Below are 19455 nucleotides of genomic sequence, written 5' to 3' on the forward strand. Positions count from 1 at the left end.
CCTCTCATCTCGGCTCGCCATACGCTCGGGCGCGCGCGCGCGCACACACACACACACACCGTGGGCCTGTTTGTGTGTGCAGTTTGAGGGGGTGTGCATGGAGTGTTTTCCGCACTGATACATCAGCAGGAGAGTTGTCTTCTGTGCCACACAGGAGAAACTGGGTCTGGCGAGGCCTTCTAAAGTAATAAAAGCTGTTCATTTCATTTCACTGTACACTTCTTTAATTTTCTCGCCATGTGATGTCAGTGTATTATTTGCGTTTCAATAATTTAAGTTGTCCGTTTGCATCTTTTTTTTCCTTTTTGCAAACGTTTGAAAAGTATCAAGTTTGACTGGAGCTGGTTGCTTTTGTGCACATGTAAATGCCAGATCAGGCGGAACCCTTGAAGTTCACTGATGGGGGAGTCGGGGGAGGTGTCAGGGTCAGGGTCGTGGAGGACTCAGCCACACACACCTTGGATCAATGGGAGGCAGGGCAGGAAGGGGGTTGCTTCTGTTGCCATAGAGACGGGAGGACAGTGGTGTTGGATACTGTTACTAGGCAGGAGAGGCTGCCTTTGAGTGAGGGGAGTGTATGTGGGGTGGTCTGCTGTGGAGGGTAAACAACATCAGGGGCTGAGTGGGAGTGATCGGGAATGATGTGAAGCTTGTATTCCTGCTTGGATTATTTTCTTAGGTCAGGTGGACGAGAATAATTTACACTGTTGGAAAATGTTAAGAAGTCTGAAAAGAATATCAATAACGAGCCACACACGACTTATCCGATCATATAACCCCACATTTAAGTTTGGTTATAGTTACTTTTGCAAAATCAACCAATAACAACTACTTAGTGTTGCACAATTCTAGTGCGCTCCCCAGTGGCCATTGCTTCGAAGTGCAGTAATATGCTGGACTGTTATTAAACGTCCCATTTTTTCCCCTCAATTTATATTTCTGTTCTCTGCGTGTCTGCTTTTCTTTACCCTTTTCACAAGTTAATGAGCGCCGTCGTGTTGACAGTTTGTGATATTGCACAGCACGATGTTACAGTCTGGTGTCTGAAGCCTCTGCGTCCTCCAGTCTGAGCGAAGCTTACGATCCAAACACTCACCACACGGCTTGAAAAATCAGCTCATCACACGGAAGAAGTGCAATTCACCGGTTATCACCTTAATCGAGGGCAACAAATAGCGTCATCTCGGTGAGAAAGATGCGAAGCTCCCAAAACATGACCGTGAGGCTCGAGTGCCACCTAGTGGACGTTGCCGGTAACTGCTCCCTGTTCCTCAGCTCCCCAGCCAGAGCTGCGCACCACTCGCGCCCTCTCCTGGGAAATACTCGGTGTGTCTTCATTAACTTGAAATAAAACAGGATGTTTGTCACGTGGAAGCCAGCAGCTGCCTTTGAGACTCTCAGGTAAGAGGTGCTGCGCTCTCTTTTGTGCCAAACTCTCATAGTTGTGCGCATCATCCCGCTGAGATGAGCGCACGGAATTGATTGGGAAATACGTTTAAATTCAATATGACAACAAGAAATTTGAATGAGTAAACCTCTCAGTCACCGGGTTGGTCTAACAGTCTTCACCTCCTCCATCACTGGGTGTAGCACTGCCCCTCTGCCGGCTGCTGATAAGCATCTGGGCGCTGTCCATGGTGCTGTCGCGGCACAGCGACAGCTCCGCTGTCTTCCTTCAGTACCACGGACAGCGCCGGGTCTCTGTCTGTCCGAAGGTTTTTTAACTAGTGTGATGCCAAATGTTAAACTGAATATTGTGATTACTGTTTGTGTTCGTACCTTTAAGACACAGGTCTGTTCCACGTTTTCTGTCAACCCCCCCCCCCCCCATTCAAATGAGTGGGGGTGGGTGACATCATTTGCAGAGTAAAGATGTTAACATCTCTCCTTAACTTGCACTTACTGCTACAAGTTTCACTCTTTATGCATATATTTTTTCTTGAAATCGTAGGAAAATCAGTGCGCCTTCGCAGACTCTAACTGTGGAAGTGGACAAATTTAAAGCTTTTAGTGCTGTGAGCCTCAAAGTGACAGCAGCTCCACCCAACTGCCCCCACTGACTGACTGTTAGACCTGCCGTGTGGAACTTTTGTCTCCCCCTTCTGGCAGTCAATGGAATTACACAAACACTGTGCAAATGACGACATGTACCAAACCAAGTCCAGACCTCACGTGTATTCATCAACATGTAGCTTTCTCTCATAGACTGTATAAAACATGGATGAGAAGGTGGAGCGTGGGTGGAGCTGAGGCGGGCTGAATGAGTTTCTGTCTCTAGATGACAGAGCGTTTGCCTTGCTAACCTCGCTAACTGGACTTTTTTACATGTTTACACACAACTGCACAATAACTCTTCCACTGTGTTGAGGAACAGAAGCGTCACTACTGCATGATCCAACACTTCCACAACGCAGGACCCCGCCACCAAGGTTGTCAGTTTTGGACGAGACCTGAAACCTGAAGCAGGAAACGGGACTTTCTCACCTTGTTCCCCACATTTTTTACACCACAATCACATATTTTACATTAACTTGTAAGATGTAAAAACCTCGGCGGAAGGAATTACTCTCTGAGGAATAAGCCAGAGTTTGTGAGGTGCCTCTCAGTTGATTGAGATGAGCTGATCCGAATCAGAAATCACCTTCTCAAACAGAGAAACAAATGTCTGACTAAAACAGCCATTAATCATGGCCTCGGGGTAAGAGGATGAAGAATGTGAATATCTTGCGATGAATAAATATTCATTTGGTGATGAACAAATATTTGTGCAATGATTAATTCATGATGGCAACATGCAAAATGAAATGTGTTAGAGTGCATACAGGTTTGACTCCCCTTTAGCAGTTTGCAGCTGGAAGAGTTTAATCTTTGAGCCTAACTGATGTTTGTGGGACAAAGGAGACGTGAAACCTGACTATTACCTACCACAGAGTCACATCTTCACCTACAGGCCTGTAAAATCTGCATGAGTGAAAAATGCAAGAGGTTATTTAGAGCTTAAGTATCTGATAGAAGTATGTGGTGTTTTGTTGATGCTCACTTGTTGCTTTTCACCCCTGTGAAAGAGCACGTTGACCCCCACCCATGCATCCAATCAGAAAAGAGACACCTCACACGTCCACAGCCACCTACACAATGACAGACTTGTCCTCACTTTTGTTTTTATTGCACACTTTAATCATTTAGTAAACAGATCTTCACAGTAACAATGCAATAGCAGAAAACAGAAGCAAATCACTGTGCGGTGAAGCTTGTTAGGTTGTCAAAGTATTTATAGGTATTTACACTGAGAATATGAAAATCAAAGCGCAGAGCCCGAGGTTATCCCCGCAGTGGGATGAGGCATTTTGAACCCCTTCATCACCCCACAGCACTTCTCAGACTTGAGTCCGGTCGCTCGGGCTTTACACCGCTTGTAGCTCTGTGAATCCTGTCCAGACTGCCAACCCACAAACATTCAAGTACTGTATTTCTGTCATTGCACAGGTGCCGGGTCGGCCAGTGCACAGGACTCCGAGGAGGAAACTGAAAACCGCATGGCACCACTTCAGCAATGTAATGTCCAAACTCAAATAGCTTTGTTGTTTTTATATCATCTGAACATAAAACAGTACTCAAAGAAATGTCAATTTAAATAGTATCCAAATGCTAATGTACCTACGGTAAATATTTCCCCACATATAAAGCAACACGAAGCAAAACCTAGAATTGACTAAACCGACTCTCATCCTTTGTGACACACCAATAAATAGTCATTTGGACATGAAATCGCATAAGAATGAACCAACATACAAACTGTAACATTTTGCATTGCATAAACTGAAATGATGTTATAGCAGACGGCTCTTAATGTTTCAGGTCTGCGTGTGAGAGTGGTAGTGCATTAATGGACCGACTTAACATTTAATGAACACTGACCAGCACGCTGCTGTTTGCACTCAGAGTATTTTTGGTTTGGAGAATACTATTTTACTGTTACGCTGTTGTACCGCAAGCTGGACTTGCAGGGGAGATGGAAAAGGCGGGAAAAAAAAGAGACAGAATAAGGCAAAGTGAAGGAACTGTTGGAACTACAGCTTCAAATATACTCGCGCTCAGATCTGTGCTGTTCAAAAGTAAGTAATAACATTTTCAGTCGGTCTGTTACGAGTCTGTGCCGAGACAAAAAGCTTATAACGATGGATGAGGAGAATGCGCCATTTGCACACTCTCGTCCTCCTGGTTGTGGGTTGTTTGTGGCCTGACTGCTTCCGTGCGCTTTCTCCACCAAAACCTCTCATTTGGTTATGCACTAATATAATAAAACACGTGAAACAAAGCCTCCATATTCAGAACAAACAGGACAAAATCAGAACACAGCAGTGGCTCCTTTATGTCAACATCTGGTAGAACCAAAATACATCTGCATGTAGCGAACAAAGCCTCTGTGTGAGTCCTTCATGGTGTCCGTGGTCACTTTCTTCTATATAAACACACTTAAAAGCAGGTTCCATAGAGGCAATGATGGCAAGTCTTGGAATTCACTGAATTCAGCTTGATATCAGACTTTTGGTGGAGTCCCATTGGTCGAAAAAGCCACAGGCGTGGTCCATTTTTCACCACGAGTCTGGCCCTCACTACCTGTGGCCTGGGCTCCTGTGGGTGGTCGTGTCCCCGACTAGATCTTCCTCCACCACGTTGATGTAGCCCTCTTTCTCTATGCAGCCCGCCAGGACCTGCAGCACCAGCCGGAGCCTGCGGTCCATGGCTTGGAGGTGACGCTGGATGAGGACGGGGGACAGCCGGTCACGGAGCAGAGACTCCTCCATCAGGGAGCTCAGCTGGTAGTCCTCTTTGGCCAGCAGCTGCAGACGCAGGTAGGTGGATTTCCTCACCCTGCAACGAAATACAGCATATTCATGTATTCTTCTTGACTTTTTTGCCTTTATCAGATAGATACTAATAGGAAACAAGGGGAGAGAAGGCGACGCCCCATAATAATGCATTTTAACATGAATCAGACCATCAGAAACAAAAGTGTTTGGAGCATTCATCTCATCGCATTTCACAGTTAATTATTATTATTAATGTATTTATTTGAAAAAGGTTGCTGTTGGCTCACTCAATAAGCCGCTTCTTCACATTACACTTCTATAAACAAGACGATGCAGACGGAGTTTCCTGAGTGGGGCTGTGCAGCCCTCCTCACTTTCAGTAGATCTGAAGCCGATGAAACCAGAAAGAGGAGGAGGAGGATCTAAACCGTGCATAATCTCATCAGCTCAGCAGACACTTTTGTGTGCGATGAGGTTTTCCAAGCGAAGCAGATTAGACTTCTTCAGAATTTGGCGACGGTGAAAACTAAATGGCTTCTTGTCTAAAGTTTTAAGTGCTTGTTTGTATCATGATTCCAGTGGTTTTAAGGCTGAGGAGCATGTGCATTAGACCAACTTATCAGGCAATAAGTGGTGTGGGCGAGAACCACTGGGTGGATGTGTATCTGAGCTGCCTCAGTTGATGATGGAGGAGCGGCCACGCCACAGAACGCACATGTTCAGGAGCTGACATCTGGTCTAAAGTGTTGGGAGGGTCGACTGAAGGACTGGGCGCTGTCGCTAACAGGACAAAGACATGCTAACGGCCCCCAAAAAGGACCATTAGAAAGTCCCAGACAAGTGAAAGTCTGACCTGCAGCACTGGCTGAGAGGCACCAGGATGGACAGCTCATCATGGGAGTGTTTTCCAAACCTACGAGGGAGAAAGAGAACAAGATGAAGCAGGAAGTATAACCAACACACCCTCAGCTGGACTTTGCTTGTTAAGCAGCTGCTCAGGCCCTTTAAACGCAGTCTTTACCCTCTTCCGTTGTCAAGGTGAATAATGAAGGTGTCGTTTCCGAACTTCTCAAAAGTTTCGTAATGATGTCGATCCATGTTACCTGTCGGAGGAGACAGCAAAGTGGTGAGAACACGTGATTCAGAGGGACGACTCTGCAGTTCATCAGTCTGCCATGTGCTCATACATGATGTGCTACCCTGCTTCATCTCCTCTCACCCATTAAGAAGTCAAAGATGGTCATATCCATGATGTCCAGCAGTCGAGTGCCTCTGTCATACGGAGGAGTCTGCTTGACCTCGTCGCAGTAATCTGGGTCCACCTCCCACCTGAGAATACACACACACACACACACACACACACACACACACACAAAATCAATATCATGTCTATATTTGGTTACAGATGCTGTAGGTAACTGAGGCGGGCCGACAGATTCATGCATTTGTGTCTTACTCTGCCTTCTTGCGCTTGTGGTAGGACCGTCTCCAGGGGTTTCTCCAGGTCTTGCGTTTGGCCAGGTTCAGGTCTGGCAGGAAAGCCGCCAGTGAGCCTTCGATCTGGTCCGGTTTACCGCAAAGAGCGTGCTCAGTGGAGCAGTAGTACGAGCACTCGCCGTAGAAGCAGACGTTATTGGCTGAGGAGAGAGAGAGAGAGGAAGTGGTGTAAAGGAGGAAGCGGTTCGCTCACTGTGGCTGAAGAATCAAACGTGGAGACACTGAGGAGAAAATGACCACAGAGCCAGACTGGGAAGACTCAGGGTGGTGGAGGGTTTCTCATCTCAGGGCATCGTTACAGACAGGACACAGAGGCAGGGAGGATGGTTCATTTTAATCAAAGAGAACCTGAACATCGTTTAATATGTCTTCTTACTGAGAGGAAGTGAGTACAGATCAAACTGGCTGCTCAAAACCAAATTTCTTAATTCATTTATGTAGCTTCTCATCAGTAAACCTGTTCCTGCACCCTGACAACCACTCATGTGTGACAACAGACCTGCTTTGCATCACTGCAACATATTATACCTATTAGCTGAGGTCAGTTTCAGATTATTACCATAATCTAACAACATAAAATACAAGGAAAATGACTGACTAATTACATTTTATCGTGTAATTCATTTGGATTTTTCAATGCTATATTTTTCCATTTATTTTTAGTGTCAGTGAGTGGTTGTATATTCATTTAAGTGTACATAAAAACCCTTGTAACACCATATGTGGATAGCTTTTGAGACTATGCTGGCTTGCACTGCCACCCTGTGGTGACTTTTGGCTATAGCGTTATTTCTCATGACACATGCAGCACATTCTTGCCATCTGTCCTGCCTTGAAGAGCAGAGCAGGACGTACAAACCGAGACTACCAACAACTACAGGTCTGCCACCCAGTGTACTTAAAGCTGCAGCCGGTGAGATACAGCTGCTCTGTCAGCACGGGATGAGCCACGCAGCTACGTCACTCTGCCAAGCTGCACAGTGTCTGGCAGAATGTCTACCTGGCGAGATGAAGAAGGTCCGCCACAGCTTCTTATCACGAGTCACGTCTCTGATCTCCCTCGTCATGTTGACAAGTCGTCCTGCCACCGGGGGCACTCTCCGGAAGTCAAGGATCCTAAAGAAAGAGAGGTGCAGGCACGTTTTTAAAGAAAATGTGGGAACGCTTTCTATTAAGGTCCACATATTCAACATTAACTTACTGCTTTTGAGCATGCATATTAGTCACACACTTAATCTTTATTATAAACCACTTATCAATGTCATATCCTGCAACTACTAGGCCATTAACTTAAAGAGTTTTCTCTCAATAACCTCCTAAATTGCGCCTTTTGATTGCAATCCTTTTAATAATCTAACCCATGCTACTAACATGCAAGCTAATACGCAACTAGCTAATGGGGGATATGTGAACCTGAATATTCTGTGTGAGGTTGTTTTTACACTTGTTTTTTTAATTGATGTGCACGGTTCATGTGACGTGCTGCAGGCTGCCAGCGACATCAAGGCTGCCACAGCGGCAGATTGGAAAGCTGAGTGTTACTGTATTACACAGCGTCTTTCAACTTAAATTTGCAGCCACGCTGAACCTTCAGCCTCCGTCTCTTTCTCCCACGGTGCCTGCAGGTGGTGCAGATTTCCAGAGCGTCTCCAGCCAACCAGGAGAGCTATGAACGCTGAGCGATGGCCCAGTCTGATCTCTGCACCTTCCCCGCTTGTGATATCTGTCTATTAACAGCTGTCAGCTGCCACAACAGGATGCACAACTGTTCTTTGGCTGTCCGTCATTCTCTAAATAAAGACGGCCCGGGAGAAAAAGTGGGACATCAGGACGCTTTTTCTCCGCAGAAGAATAATGTTTAATGGTTTCCAATCAAAGCTGTCAGCACAAGACTTGATCTGTATCATTTCATCACACAAGAAGTTCAATAATTCATCGTCTTTTCAAGGCTCTCTGTCTGTTTTTGTGATTGGCATCAAAGGCTGCATTCGCTGACATCCGCCTCTGAACGAAAAAAGGACAGAAAAGGTGTGTGTGCGTGTGTGTGTGTGTGTTTGTTTGCTGACCTCGCACCTGTCCCACCAACACACACTCAAATTCTCAAATTCCAACCCTCTGTCTATATTTAGACGGTCGAGCTCTTTTTAATTCTACTCCTCCTGGTCTCCCGTCTCTCGCTGTCTGCCTCCATCTGTCTCTCATTCTTATGCTCTCCTGTCAGAACACTGCACCTATTCAGCCATGTTTAGCCTGCTTCACTGTATGTTTGCTGTCCAAATGACCCCGACCCGCTTGAGGCTAAAACTAAGCCTCCTGGGAGCGCACGCACACACCCTCACAGACTGGCCGGGCGGAACAGAATTGGCGAAACTTTAGCCTACAGAGGACGGCATTCAGGAGCTGCAAACTGCACCGTCATGTTAGGCCCCGGTGACAAAGGAGCACCTGTGCGTGTGTGTGCGTGCGTGCACCCTCGAGTGTCTATCTGCGCACACTCTGCCTATTACGCACCCCTGAGTCACAAGGAGTTCACAACAGATGGCGGTTATAGTACACCGGCAAAGAGCAGAGGATAAAGAAAACAGCCCCTGAGATGCAGAAGTAATTACTGGAAAGCATTCGTGCCACCTCTTCCCTTAAATCTCCAGGATATTTTAGTGCATTTCATCACAGCTGTCAAGAATTAGAAATCAAATTAAAGGAAGTTTAGCCGGGCAACGCGTCCTCCTACTCCAGATTCCTGAGTCAATACGAAGCCATAAACCTGCAGCGGCTCAGACTGGTATCCAGAGGCGGCCGTGGTCGAGCAGCCGGACTGTAATTCACAGGCAAACTGCTCTTCAGGGGTAACAGAGACACCCACTCCTCACTGCCCCTTGATTTCCTGTTTGGCTCCATCTGCCTGCCCACACACACATACACACACACACACACACACACATGCTACTGTCCTCATCTAACACAGGGCGAGCATGTGTGAAGCAGCTACCTGAAGACGACCTGCGTGCCATAGCTATCCATAACTATCATATGTGACTCTTTCCGTTTATTTTATTTTTATTTTTTTTACCTTGTCGGCTGAGGCCTGCAGCGTAAAAGGATCATGAGGAAATCAATATACTCAGCATCAAGTAAGAGATGATCCGAGTGCAATCTAATCCCTCATGTACTAAATCCCATTCACATTTTCACAGCTTAAGTCCATTATGGAGCTCCTCCGCTTTGTAAATGGGTTGAAGCCCCCGCTTTCCGGGTAAAGGAGCACGTGTGACCCTCCGTTCTTCCTGGAACTGAAGGGTGATTGGACGGGAAACGGAAGAGTCACACAAAGAAAACCTCAGCACAGCAGGGGAGGGATGACGCAACTCACCTGTCCAAGTGGAAAGCGGCAATCTCAGCGTTGTGCCGCTCAAAGTCGGAGAAGTAGAAGAAGTCCGGGGGGGTCTCCTGCTCTCGGGTCTGCCTGAAAGACATTACACATAACGTCAGCAGGATCATTTTTTAGTCAATGGAATCCATTTTTTTGTTGCATAAACTTTTAAAAATCAGTTAATCTTTCAGCTTCAGGGCTGAAAAGACGAGAAGATGTGAATTTGTCCTCAGCTCTTTGGTCGTGCTGACTCATCAGGAAGGGGTTGGCGTTAGAAACACGACCGTAGATAGCACATCAGGAAGGTGATCCAAACAATATCTCTCTAACGACCTTCAGAGTTTCAGTTTTTAAGCGTGCCATCGTTTGATTTGAGACATGTCTGCTCCCTCCGAGCAGATCTCCTCAGCTTCCATCGGATTCTCGTTTCCTGCGGGCTGAAACTCACTTCGTCTGTGTCCCTTTCTAAGACGGAAGCTGAGACCAAAGCCCGTGTGGACAAGGCTGCTGGGGGGAAGCCGGATGAGATTCTTGCTCACATCCTGCAGTTCTTCCCAGCAAACACCACACACACACACACACACACACACACACACACACACATCCAAAAGATGTGATTCCTGCCAACTGAGCCATGGATCTGAGTCAGGAACTGCTAGAAGCCTCTTTGTGTCTGTCTGTCTGTCAGTCTGTCCCTCCCTGTGTCTGTCTGCTCGCTCGTCTGGCGGCAGGATATTATCTCTCCATATTTGCACGCTTGCATTCTCTTTGTCACACACACACGCACACACACGCACACACACACACACACAGACACACCTGGCATTAACCTGCTGTAGCTGCACTGCTTGCACACACTCAGCTAAACCTCACATACTCATGCATGCTGCCACTTACTGCACCCCCCCCCCCCCGCCTCCAGCTCTGCCCTCCTTTATCTCTCCTCCCCCTCCTCCACTCCATTAGTGTGGATTGGACTTCAGGGTGAAGTGGTGCATCACCCCCCACCCCCCACCCCGACTTCTCTCCCAATTTTCTTGAAAAGAGAAAACCACTGACAACAGAAAATAACCTGTCCTCCTATTCATGGACATGTCAGGGAAGCAGCCATTTACCCATAAATCAATTGCTGCTATTGTGATCCCTTCTTCCTCAAGCAGAGCAAGCAGGGGACTAATGGTGTTTATTTTCAGGGTGTAAGACAGGAGATCAAAGAAGGGGGTGGAATAAAAGGTAGCAAGGACACTTGGCTTGAAAAGGTGACCTTACTCGGTGCACCTGTGCCTCACCTTGTTATCATGCAAATATGGCTTTATCAAGGTACCTTATCATATGTAGCTGTAGTTCAAACACTGAGATGTGAAATGGAGGCTTTTTTTCTTCAGGATGTTGCCCTGATTTTGACGTAATAACAGCTCCGACTTTAATAAGTTGCTCTGCATGGGAAGTCGTTCATCAGGCGAAAGAGTGAGTCTGAAGATGAAGGTTGTTTCTCTCTCAAGAACCTCCAGAAAAAGAAAACTGTGTTTGTCTTAAGTCAGTTGCATTTCACTTTCAACTGTGCAAAACGCATAACCGTAAACCTGACTGACAGTTAGGCATTACGGGCTTTGGTTGCCATGGTCACCAGGATGTAAAATGCAATTTCCTGTCAGGGAGGAAGCTGCTTAGAATTTTGAATGTAGGCAACAGCAGGTTTGTGATGTGAAAAAAATAACGCAAGAGCATGTGCACACATGCACACTAACACACACAGACACTCACACACACACACACACACGCTCTTTGTGACTGAGTGTCCTTGATAATAAAAGGCCCTTTATCTAAAGTACAGTGTGATTAGGCGACAGCAAATGTACTGTATGTAGTTCAGCAGAGTGTGTGTGTGTGTTTATGTGTGTGTGTGTGTGTGTGCATAGTGATGAAGCTGAACTGCTTCCCTGTGTGGACTCAGTTTGCTGACTTGGCAGTTTTAATGCTCTTTCATGAGCTTATACCTGCACAGCGCAGGGTTATATTAGAGAGATGGGTGAGGGAGTGCACAACAACAGCTGTGGCCCAGACTCTGCAGACACACTCCTCTTTCCTGTCTTTCTCTCTCAGACATACACACACACACACACACACACACACACACACACTGATGATACACGTTGGTGACAGAGAGAGGGCAGCAGAGACAAACCCAGCGCGAGAAAATCAACGCGCTTACGTCTTCCATGTCACCTTTTGAGAAGAAACTAGAAACTCAGGAAAAATAAGCGACTCTCTGCACACATTTATGTTAAGTGAAGATGTAACAGCATGAATGCGGTACATACTCCCACTGACCTAGTGCTGTAATGGCATCTTGCTACTGATCCAACAAAGAGAATAAGAGGGAGAGGGAGAGAGGGTGCAGGGGACATCTGTCATCTATTGGTAATCCACAGCAGATTCCAGCCCCCCACTGACAGGTATCTTTGTCTCCGTCTGGCCCTCTGTCGTCTGTGTGTGTGTGTGTGTGTGTGTGTGGGTGGGTGGCTGTGAAGACTCAGGCGTGCTGTGCAATGAGATCTGGGTATACGCAACGGCTTGCACATGCACACACACACAATTTAAAACCTTTCGAGCGCAAAATAGCTCAATCAGTCAGTATTTTTGTTAAAGCAGCTGCAGTGGATATATTTTTAGTGTGCATCAAATGTGGAAATATGGAGAATTATTACCTCAGTCTGCTGCTCACCTTGGCTGTGAGGAGCTTTATAGTGCGTTTCAGCTCTTTATTTAGCTGTCTGGCCACAACTTTACTGTTCCGGTTCACCGTCACTGCTCTGATGAAGTTGTTTTTGGCTGCAGCTGGCAGCTCGCACAGGAGACCAGGGTTCAACCAGTGTATGAAACCAATGTCGATTGTTTTAAGAAAGCAGTTATTTTAAGCTTTTCTTACACTTAACCGAGTAGTTTTTTGTGGCTAAATCTAACTGAACTGCAACAGTCACCTGAAATGCTTCCCAGCGAGCTTTATTTTGAAAGTCTAACAGGGCGTTGCATATTTGTTATTGCTAACTTGACCCTTTGATGAGAAGGCGTTGCTTTCACGCCTCGATGACATAAAAGGTGACACAGACACCGGCGGATGTATTGCGAGCTTTGCCGAGATATCGGTGCTGGTCTACGTTATGTGGTCACGACTTGTTTCTGCTGCCCCCAAGTGGCCACAATCAGATCATGGCACCTTAACTTGATCAACACAGGTGTGTGTGTTAATGCAGTCGAAAGAACATGGAGAAGAAACGATTTTTAGCCGCTCATGGCGGTTATATATTTTGATATCTGAGCGGAATTTGTTTTAATGCAGTTGCTGTTTGAATAGATGACGTAAGTTGAGGACTTTTGAGTCTCTGATCAGTATTTTTCAAGCTTAGAACATGCGTCGCCCTTCTCTTTCCCCACAAACACACAACATCTAGTCGACCATAATCGGCCACTGTCCTTCAATCAACCCCATCAACCAAGTAAGCGGCGGCAGTTGACAAGACGAAGCAAACTGTCTGCTCTGACGCGTCCTCGGGGCCTCGCTTGTTCTGAGCCAGAACAAGTAATATTTATTGCATCCTCTGAACAAGCTGTGAGACTGTGGTGGTCAAACATATCAATAAAAATGTCACATGAATACGAGAGAGGGGAGAGAATAAGAAGAGGAAAACACCTGCACACAGCTGACTTTCCAGTAATCTACATAATCAATACATATCTATATTAGTCCCTGCTTAGTGTTTTTCAACCAGCTTTGATTTACCAATCAGTCTGGTTACTGTGCAACCACATGAAATTCCCTCTCGCCAGCCTGACCCTGCTTAACACCAATTACCCAGCATCCGGCAGCTTCCCTCCTCTGCTCCCTCTCTCCTGTTTCCTTCCACTTATTCCTTTCATGTCCACCTGTACTCCCCCGCCTCTGTCGCTCCTTCTCTGTACCTTCTCTTCCACCGATGACCTTCTCGCTTTTCCCTCCTCAAGACAACAGATTGATGTTCACATGACACATTTCACCAAAGTGTACATCGAGCCCCCTCCCCGGTTGACACCATGTTCTCATAGTTGTGCCTTATCTGCTGTGGAAGAGTCCACCGAGAGTCTGTTTTGCGTGTGAGGGTTTAGGAGAAAAGCAAGTGATCAGTTTGATATATTCAGGACACTCGTGGGTAAATGGCACCTTGTAGAGTGCTCACAACACCTCTCAAGGTGACAGACAGGTGGAAGGATGGAGGACGGGATAAAAGATGGCGAGATAAAACCTCTTCAGCCTGGTGATTTGTGTCAGAGGCCGCTTGTCTGTCAGCAGCACTACATGCAGGAGTGTCAGAGACGACCCAGGCGGAGGCTGTCAAGGCCGAGCTTGTGCTTAAAGACGGAGGCATACTGTGTGTGCACACGTGTGCATTTTGTGTGTGTTCCTCTCTTTATTTCCCTCCACGCACGCCGCTCCTTCGCTTCCTCCAGCATCGGTATCGGAGAGAGATCTAAGAATTGGCCCGGGGCCCCGAGGTAGCTGTCGAGATTGAATTTCAAATCAATGCTACACAAGTTGTGTTCTAGCCTCAGCTATTTTCAACACACGGGGTGAGGCACCGCCAGGAGGAAGAGGCAAGTTATCTGCCTGTGTGGGAAGCGGCATGGGCGATATCGTCTGATATAAGAGACTCGACTGGAAGATGGATGACGGCCTAAGTCAGAGCTTCAAGTTCAAATTTATTAGATGCTCATGAGGTGGGAGAGAGAGTGGAACTAATATGAGGACTGAGGAAGATTATCAGCGATCAGCTTTCTGCTGCTGCTGGAGCGTTCAGTGTGCGCGGGGGTGCAAATACGCATTGACTGATCAGAGTAGAGGGACCCTCGATTTCTCCAAAATATGGGAGAAAAAAACAGAAAACAAGGAGGAAAAATAAACAGGGCGGTGACAGGATTTCACCACATTCAGCACGCCGCGCGTTCAGCTCAGCGTCACCGCCTTCCATCATGAATCCAGGTCTAATGTATTCAGGGTCAGATTTCCTCACCATGGGCTTTGCAGCTTTCACTGGCTCGAGGTTGTCTCCCTTTCTCCTTTCAAAAGCTGATGTGTTTGGGCTGACTGCAGCCAAGGGACCGTTAGCTAGCCAACAGTGGAAAAACCTGATGATGTGTCGCGATCGCTGGGTCAAACATAATTGGTCATTGAAATTATATGTTTTAATTTGATTCTTATTATTTATGTGAACTATTGAGCACTTTGATGTATACAAAAAACTAGCTTGGTAAATTAGCCACTGCAGCCCACTAGATGGCGCTGTGACGCACACTGGTTGAGAAATGGGCCAAAACTTCTCTCTCCTGGTTTTAATAATATTCTCTCTTCTTGGAATAAAGGGCATGTTTTTTGTCATGAAAATGTACAAACCATTGGGGTTTGGGTTTGGTGGTTTTAACCCCTACATCATCCATTACAATCAGACGGTGCACACATATTAAATGGGTTTTGAACTTCGCAAATCACGTGCAAAGTCCTTTTTTCAAAGTTTTTACACCTGCACTGAACGCCACATAATTTTGCAGTATTCTTTCTCGCCTCTTTTATTGGAGCGGCAGACCTTTCGTCACTTTTTATTGCAGCCCGCTGTAATTCTGTCATATGCATCATCACCCTTTGCAGCTGGCAAAAATGTGTAGCAATGGAGGCACAAACAACCCCAGTGGAGAGGAGACATTAAATCCAGTCAAACATGGTGCTGAAAACAACAGTCTGTATATCTGGAATAGAAAGGTTAACGATGAGATAATAGGAGTTCATACTTGTGCAGTATAGAAATTCAAAGGGTGCTACGTCACTACCGGTGAGCACCACCTCTCTTGGCTCCTCTTGCAATAGATGACAGAAAACCCTAAGAACTGAATTGTGTGTGTGAGTGTGTGAGAGAGAGACTGTGCCTATCCAACTGTCTCATCTGGCCAGATGGCTGGGAGTCCCTGTCTCTGTATGTCAGGGATGAGGCAATGGCTTATGGGTCTGCAAAGCCCCACTGCTCTCTAACCACCCTCTGTGTCTGCAGTTTAACCAGGCGGACTACACCCTGCAAATAAAACGCACAAATTACTTTGTGACCGCAGACAGGTTGGGGATCAGGGAACGAAAGCTCAACTTCGAAACAGTAACGTGAGCAATAAAAGCTCTGATCAAAATGTGATTGTCAGCGATTGAGAACCCTTTAATGCCCCGAGGAGGATTAGTGCACACACAATAAATGACGCATTAAGCACAGGCAGTACTTCATAAACAGAAAAAAGAGTTTCAGCTCAATCCCTGCCCACAGTTTCCTTCCTCTCGTTTTACTCTGGAAAGGTTCAGCAAGCCTTTTTCTTGGCAGAGAGGTTATTTCCAACAGATGACTGACAGCTCCGGCTCTCATAGTGAGATATCAAATGGTGCAAAGGTTACTCTGTAACCTGCTCCGGAAACGCCAAGTTTCTTTTCGGTTATCCACCGAATATCAGGATCTGGATAAATGAGCTTAGCACTTGTTTCAGTTGACAAGAAGAGAACACGTGTTTTAGGCATGAAATTACTGCTTTGAGTAATAATTTGTGTCTGATGTGGTTTCTCCTCCAAAAAAGGTGCCTCATTAAAATACTTAAAATAACATCTACTTGTTTACGATGTGTATGTATCACACACTTCCCCGTGCTGCAGCTACTGTATATGGGCTGAATCTCACTCCCTCCGTCTCACTGCTCTATATTACTCTGAGAGCTATTTCTGAGACGGCTGTGAATCCTTTATTTCTTATTTTTTTCGCTGGCCTTAATTGACTGGCGTGTCATATTCAGCCGTGTTCCCCTGGGCACATCGCTGCGTAGAGCGCAGTGTTTAAAGGCCTGAAATCGCTGTGAAGACCTGATGCAAAGCTGCAGAATTATATCTGGGCTTTTGGGATCCCTTCCCTGCAATCATCTTAACGGGCTCCCCCGAGTTGTGAGCGCACTTGGAATATGTATAAAAAAACCAACTGGAAATCGTATTAGTATCACTGCGTGTTTTCCATTCTCAAAAAGCCACATTTTCGGTGAACGCATTAGCCCTTTTCTATGTCAAAATAAGTGTTGTGCTTGTTACTCGATAAGCGTATTCACTGGTGGCTTCCAGTCAGAAGAATGGCAGCTTTCTGATATCAATAGACTAAATGTTTGATGACTCAACCGCTTTTCAATTGCATTTCATTCACTCACCATGATCTGAAAATAGACCTCGGTGTGTTTTGTGTGACATTACAAGAGCTTCACATCAGAGGGATTTTTTTTTTCAAAGCAACAGATGGAGAAAAAACAGATTATTTTAGTCGGCCTAATTATCAAAATTGACATTTTCCTTTTAAAAGACATGTGGTATCATTTTCTATGATAGAAACGTTCAATGCAGCAGCTTTTACAGCTGAAAAACATCCCAGATTCTGTTGGTGTCTTGTGAATTAAATGTGTGAAAACACATGCCATTTCCCCTCCTATCTTTGTCACACTGGATTCATACTTCCTGTCAGAGTAATGCCCTCCGGCTGCTGTACTTTTGTTGAAAGCAGTTATTGTTTTGTGCAGCAAACAAACTCCTTTGGGATGTATGGAGCCCGGGAAGGTACATGGAGGAAAATGTCTTTGATGGGAAGCAAAAGAAAAAGGTTGAGGATCTTGCGAAACTTTTGCAAACTCTGCATAATTGATAACACACACGTCAGAGAGCAGATTCGAGGGAATTCAATTTCTTTATCATGCATGCCGTGAAAAAGTGCAATGCAAGTTAGTGTATATTTTGAAAACTGATGAAATATGTTCATCAGCATGGCAACCTGTATAGAAAATGCTATCTCAGCTAGATTGCTGTTTATTTAAAGCGGCAGCAGGGGCTTCAGCGGCGAGCTAACTAGCTAATAGCCTAGCAATCATAAACAGCCCATTTTGCATCTAACACTTGAGCAGCTAATGCACTAACTGATGTACTTTGACATGTATTTGGTGATATGGTGTTTATCGAGTAAAACAAGACTAAATGTGATAAAAACGAACTAAACATTTGACAACAGGATGAAGACTAAAATTTAAAAAAAGCAGACAAAATGACCACTTTTTTGAGTTTTGATGATGCAGCAGTCATGTGCACTTACTATAGATTCATATACTGGGATAATACGGCTGCTTTCATGTATGAAATGTGTGTTGTGTGTGTGTTCAGTAAAGGGGATTATATATTCTTGTGTACTTGAGGGATGAGACAGGTCTTTATGCTTATGGTTACCCTTCTCTTTGTCTCTCCCCCTCTCTCCCACACCGTCGCCCCCGGCTGACAGAACGCACATCGGTTTATCCTCAACAATCAGGAGTGTTCCAGCGACACAGAGCCACACTTTGTCATATTTACATATCCATCCACAGAGGATTAACCGTTTTTCAATAGCACAAGTCTGAGGCAATCCTTCACAGGGTGCACAATTCATGACAGGCTTTGCACAGAATATGAACTGTGAATTATGCAAAACATGCTCAAATATCAAGGGTATTCTTGGGTCAGCTGTGATTAGATGTCACAATGCACAAGCTTGGGGATATTTAGAACAATGAGCTTCAAAATGTGGCCGAGTATGTTGACACTGCATGCTGACAGAATGTGCAGCTTTCCTCTGTGTGTTTTTCTATATAAATACCGGGGTTTTATCTTGAACAGTAGTTTTTTTTTAAGGCCAACCACCTGTTCCAAAAAAGTCTCCAAAAGTTTGACAGCTCGTCCAAACTGAACATCCTAACCGGCCCGTAAAATGAGGCGTATGAAGATTTCCTGGGAATGCAAGCATGCTGTGGATTGTTATTGCCGTCCGGGCTGCCGCAAATATTACATTCAACCACCGTGAAGTGTCACAAAGAGCATTCATGAAGTAGAAGAAGGCGCAGGAAAAGGGGAGCACGGTCCCTCCGCCATCTATTCCAGGAGGAAATTCCTCCAGAAAGCCTCCACCAGTTGTCTCTATCCCTCACAGCTCCAGAGGAGGAGCAGATGGGGAGGGACTGACGCTTCAGAGAAGTGATTCAAACTGAATCCTGTGAGAAAAAGTAAAAGACGGCATCCACCTCGACACCTCTGGTCTTACAGAGGCCGCGAAAGATCAACACAGTCCGCAAAGGCCGACATTACTTCCATAATGAAAGCAAACTGGATAGCTCTCAGCCTGCCGGGATCAATGGGGATTTCAAGAGCTTTCCCCGTATGCGTGTGCAAGCTTTTGTTTCTGCCTGCACGTAAAATCAATGGGCATTACCATGAGTCTTCATCTCACAGGGACTGAATAACAAGCGCTGGTATTCAGCATGACATGTAAGCTGAATCTGATGAAAAGGGAGGGGGGGGGTCCCACTCTGAGCGCGTCAGTAAACTGCAGAAACTGCAGGACTAGCGAAAAGCGGTCTCTCCAGTCAGACTGAGGAGGATTTGGGGAAAAGATGCAGAAAGCAGCTTCACTTTATGGCATCTCCTCTCAGTCTGAATTCCCTCTATTTACTCCCTGCCTTGAAGGGTGGATGCTGCCATGTCTCAAGTTCGAACACATATAATTTAATTGGAAAGGTCTTCAAAGCTGGAGCAACGCTATGCTTCTAGGACGGTTGCACGCACTCTCTTAGCCATAAAACGAATGTGAGGTTATAGGAGGCCATGAGAAATGTCTGACCGGGCTGAAAATACAATCATGTTCTCCTCCTGGGATGAGATTCAAA

At 45.8% G+C, this 19455-nt stretch overlaps 1 protein-coding gene across 1 annotated transcript in view; it reads right to left on the reverse strand.

Moving 5' to 3' along the window:
• Positions 1-3201: 3201 nt before the first annotated feature.
• Positions 3202-19455, reverse strand: part of fam20ca (FAM20C golgi associated secretory pathway kinase a) — a 35316-nt gene continuing 19062 nt past the window's right edge. The window contains exons 4-10 of the mRNA XM_041956886.1: positions 9682-9774; positions 7312-7427; positions 6271-6451; positions 6034-6143; positions 5836-5917; positions 5668-5727; positions 3202-4875 (exon numbers count right to left, since the gene is read on the reverse strand). Of these exons, the coding sequence (XP_041812820.1) occupies positions 4617-4875; positions 5668-5727; positions 5836-5917; positions 6034-6143; positions 6271-6451; positions 7312-7427; positions 9682-9774 (901 nt within the window). The 3' untranslated portion in view covers positions 3202-4616. The remainder of the gene's footprint in view (positions 4876-5667; positions 5728-5835; positions 5918-6033; positions 6144-6270; positions 6452-7311; positions 7428-9681; positions 9775-19455) is intronic.

The sequence above is a fragment of the Chelmon rostratus genome, chromosome 17 (genome assembly GCF_017976325.1).
Source record: "Chelmon rostratus isolate fCheRos1 chromosome 17, fCheRos1.pri, whole genome shotgun sequence".
NCBI classification, from domain to species: Eukaryota; Metazoa; Chordata; class Actinopteri; order Chaetodontiformes; family Chaetodontidae; genus Chelmon; species Chelmon rostratus.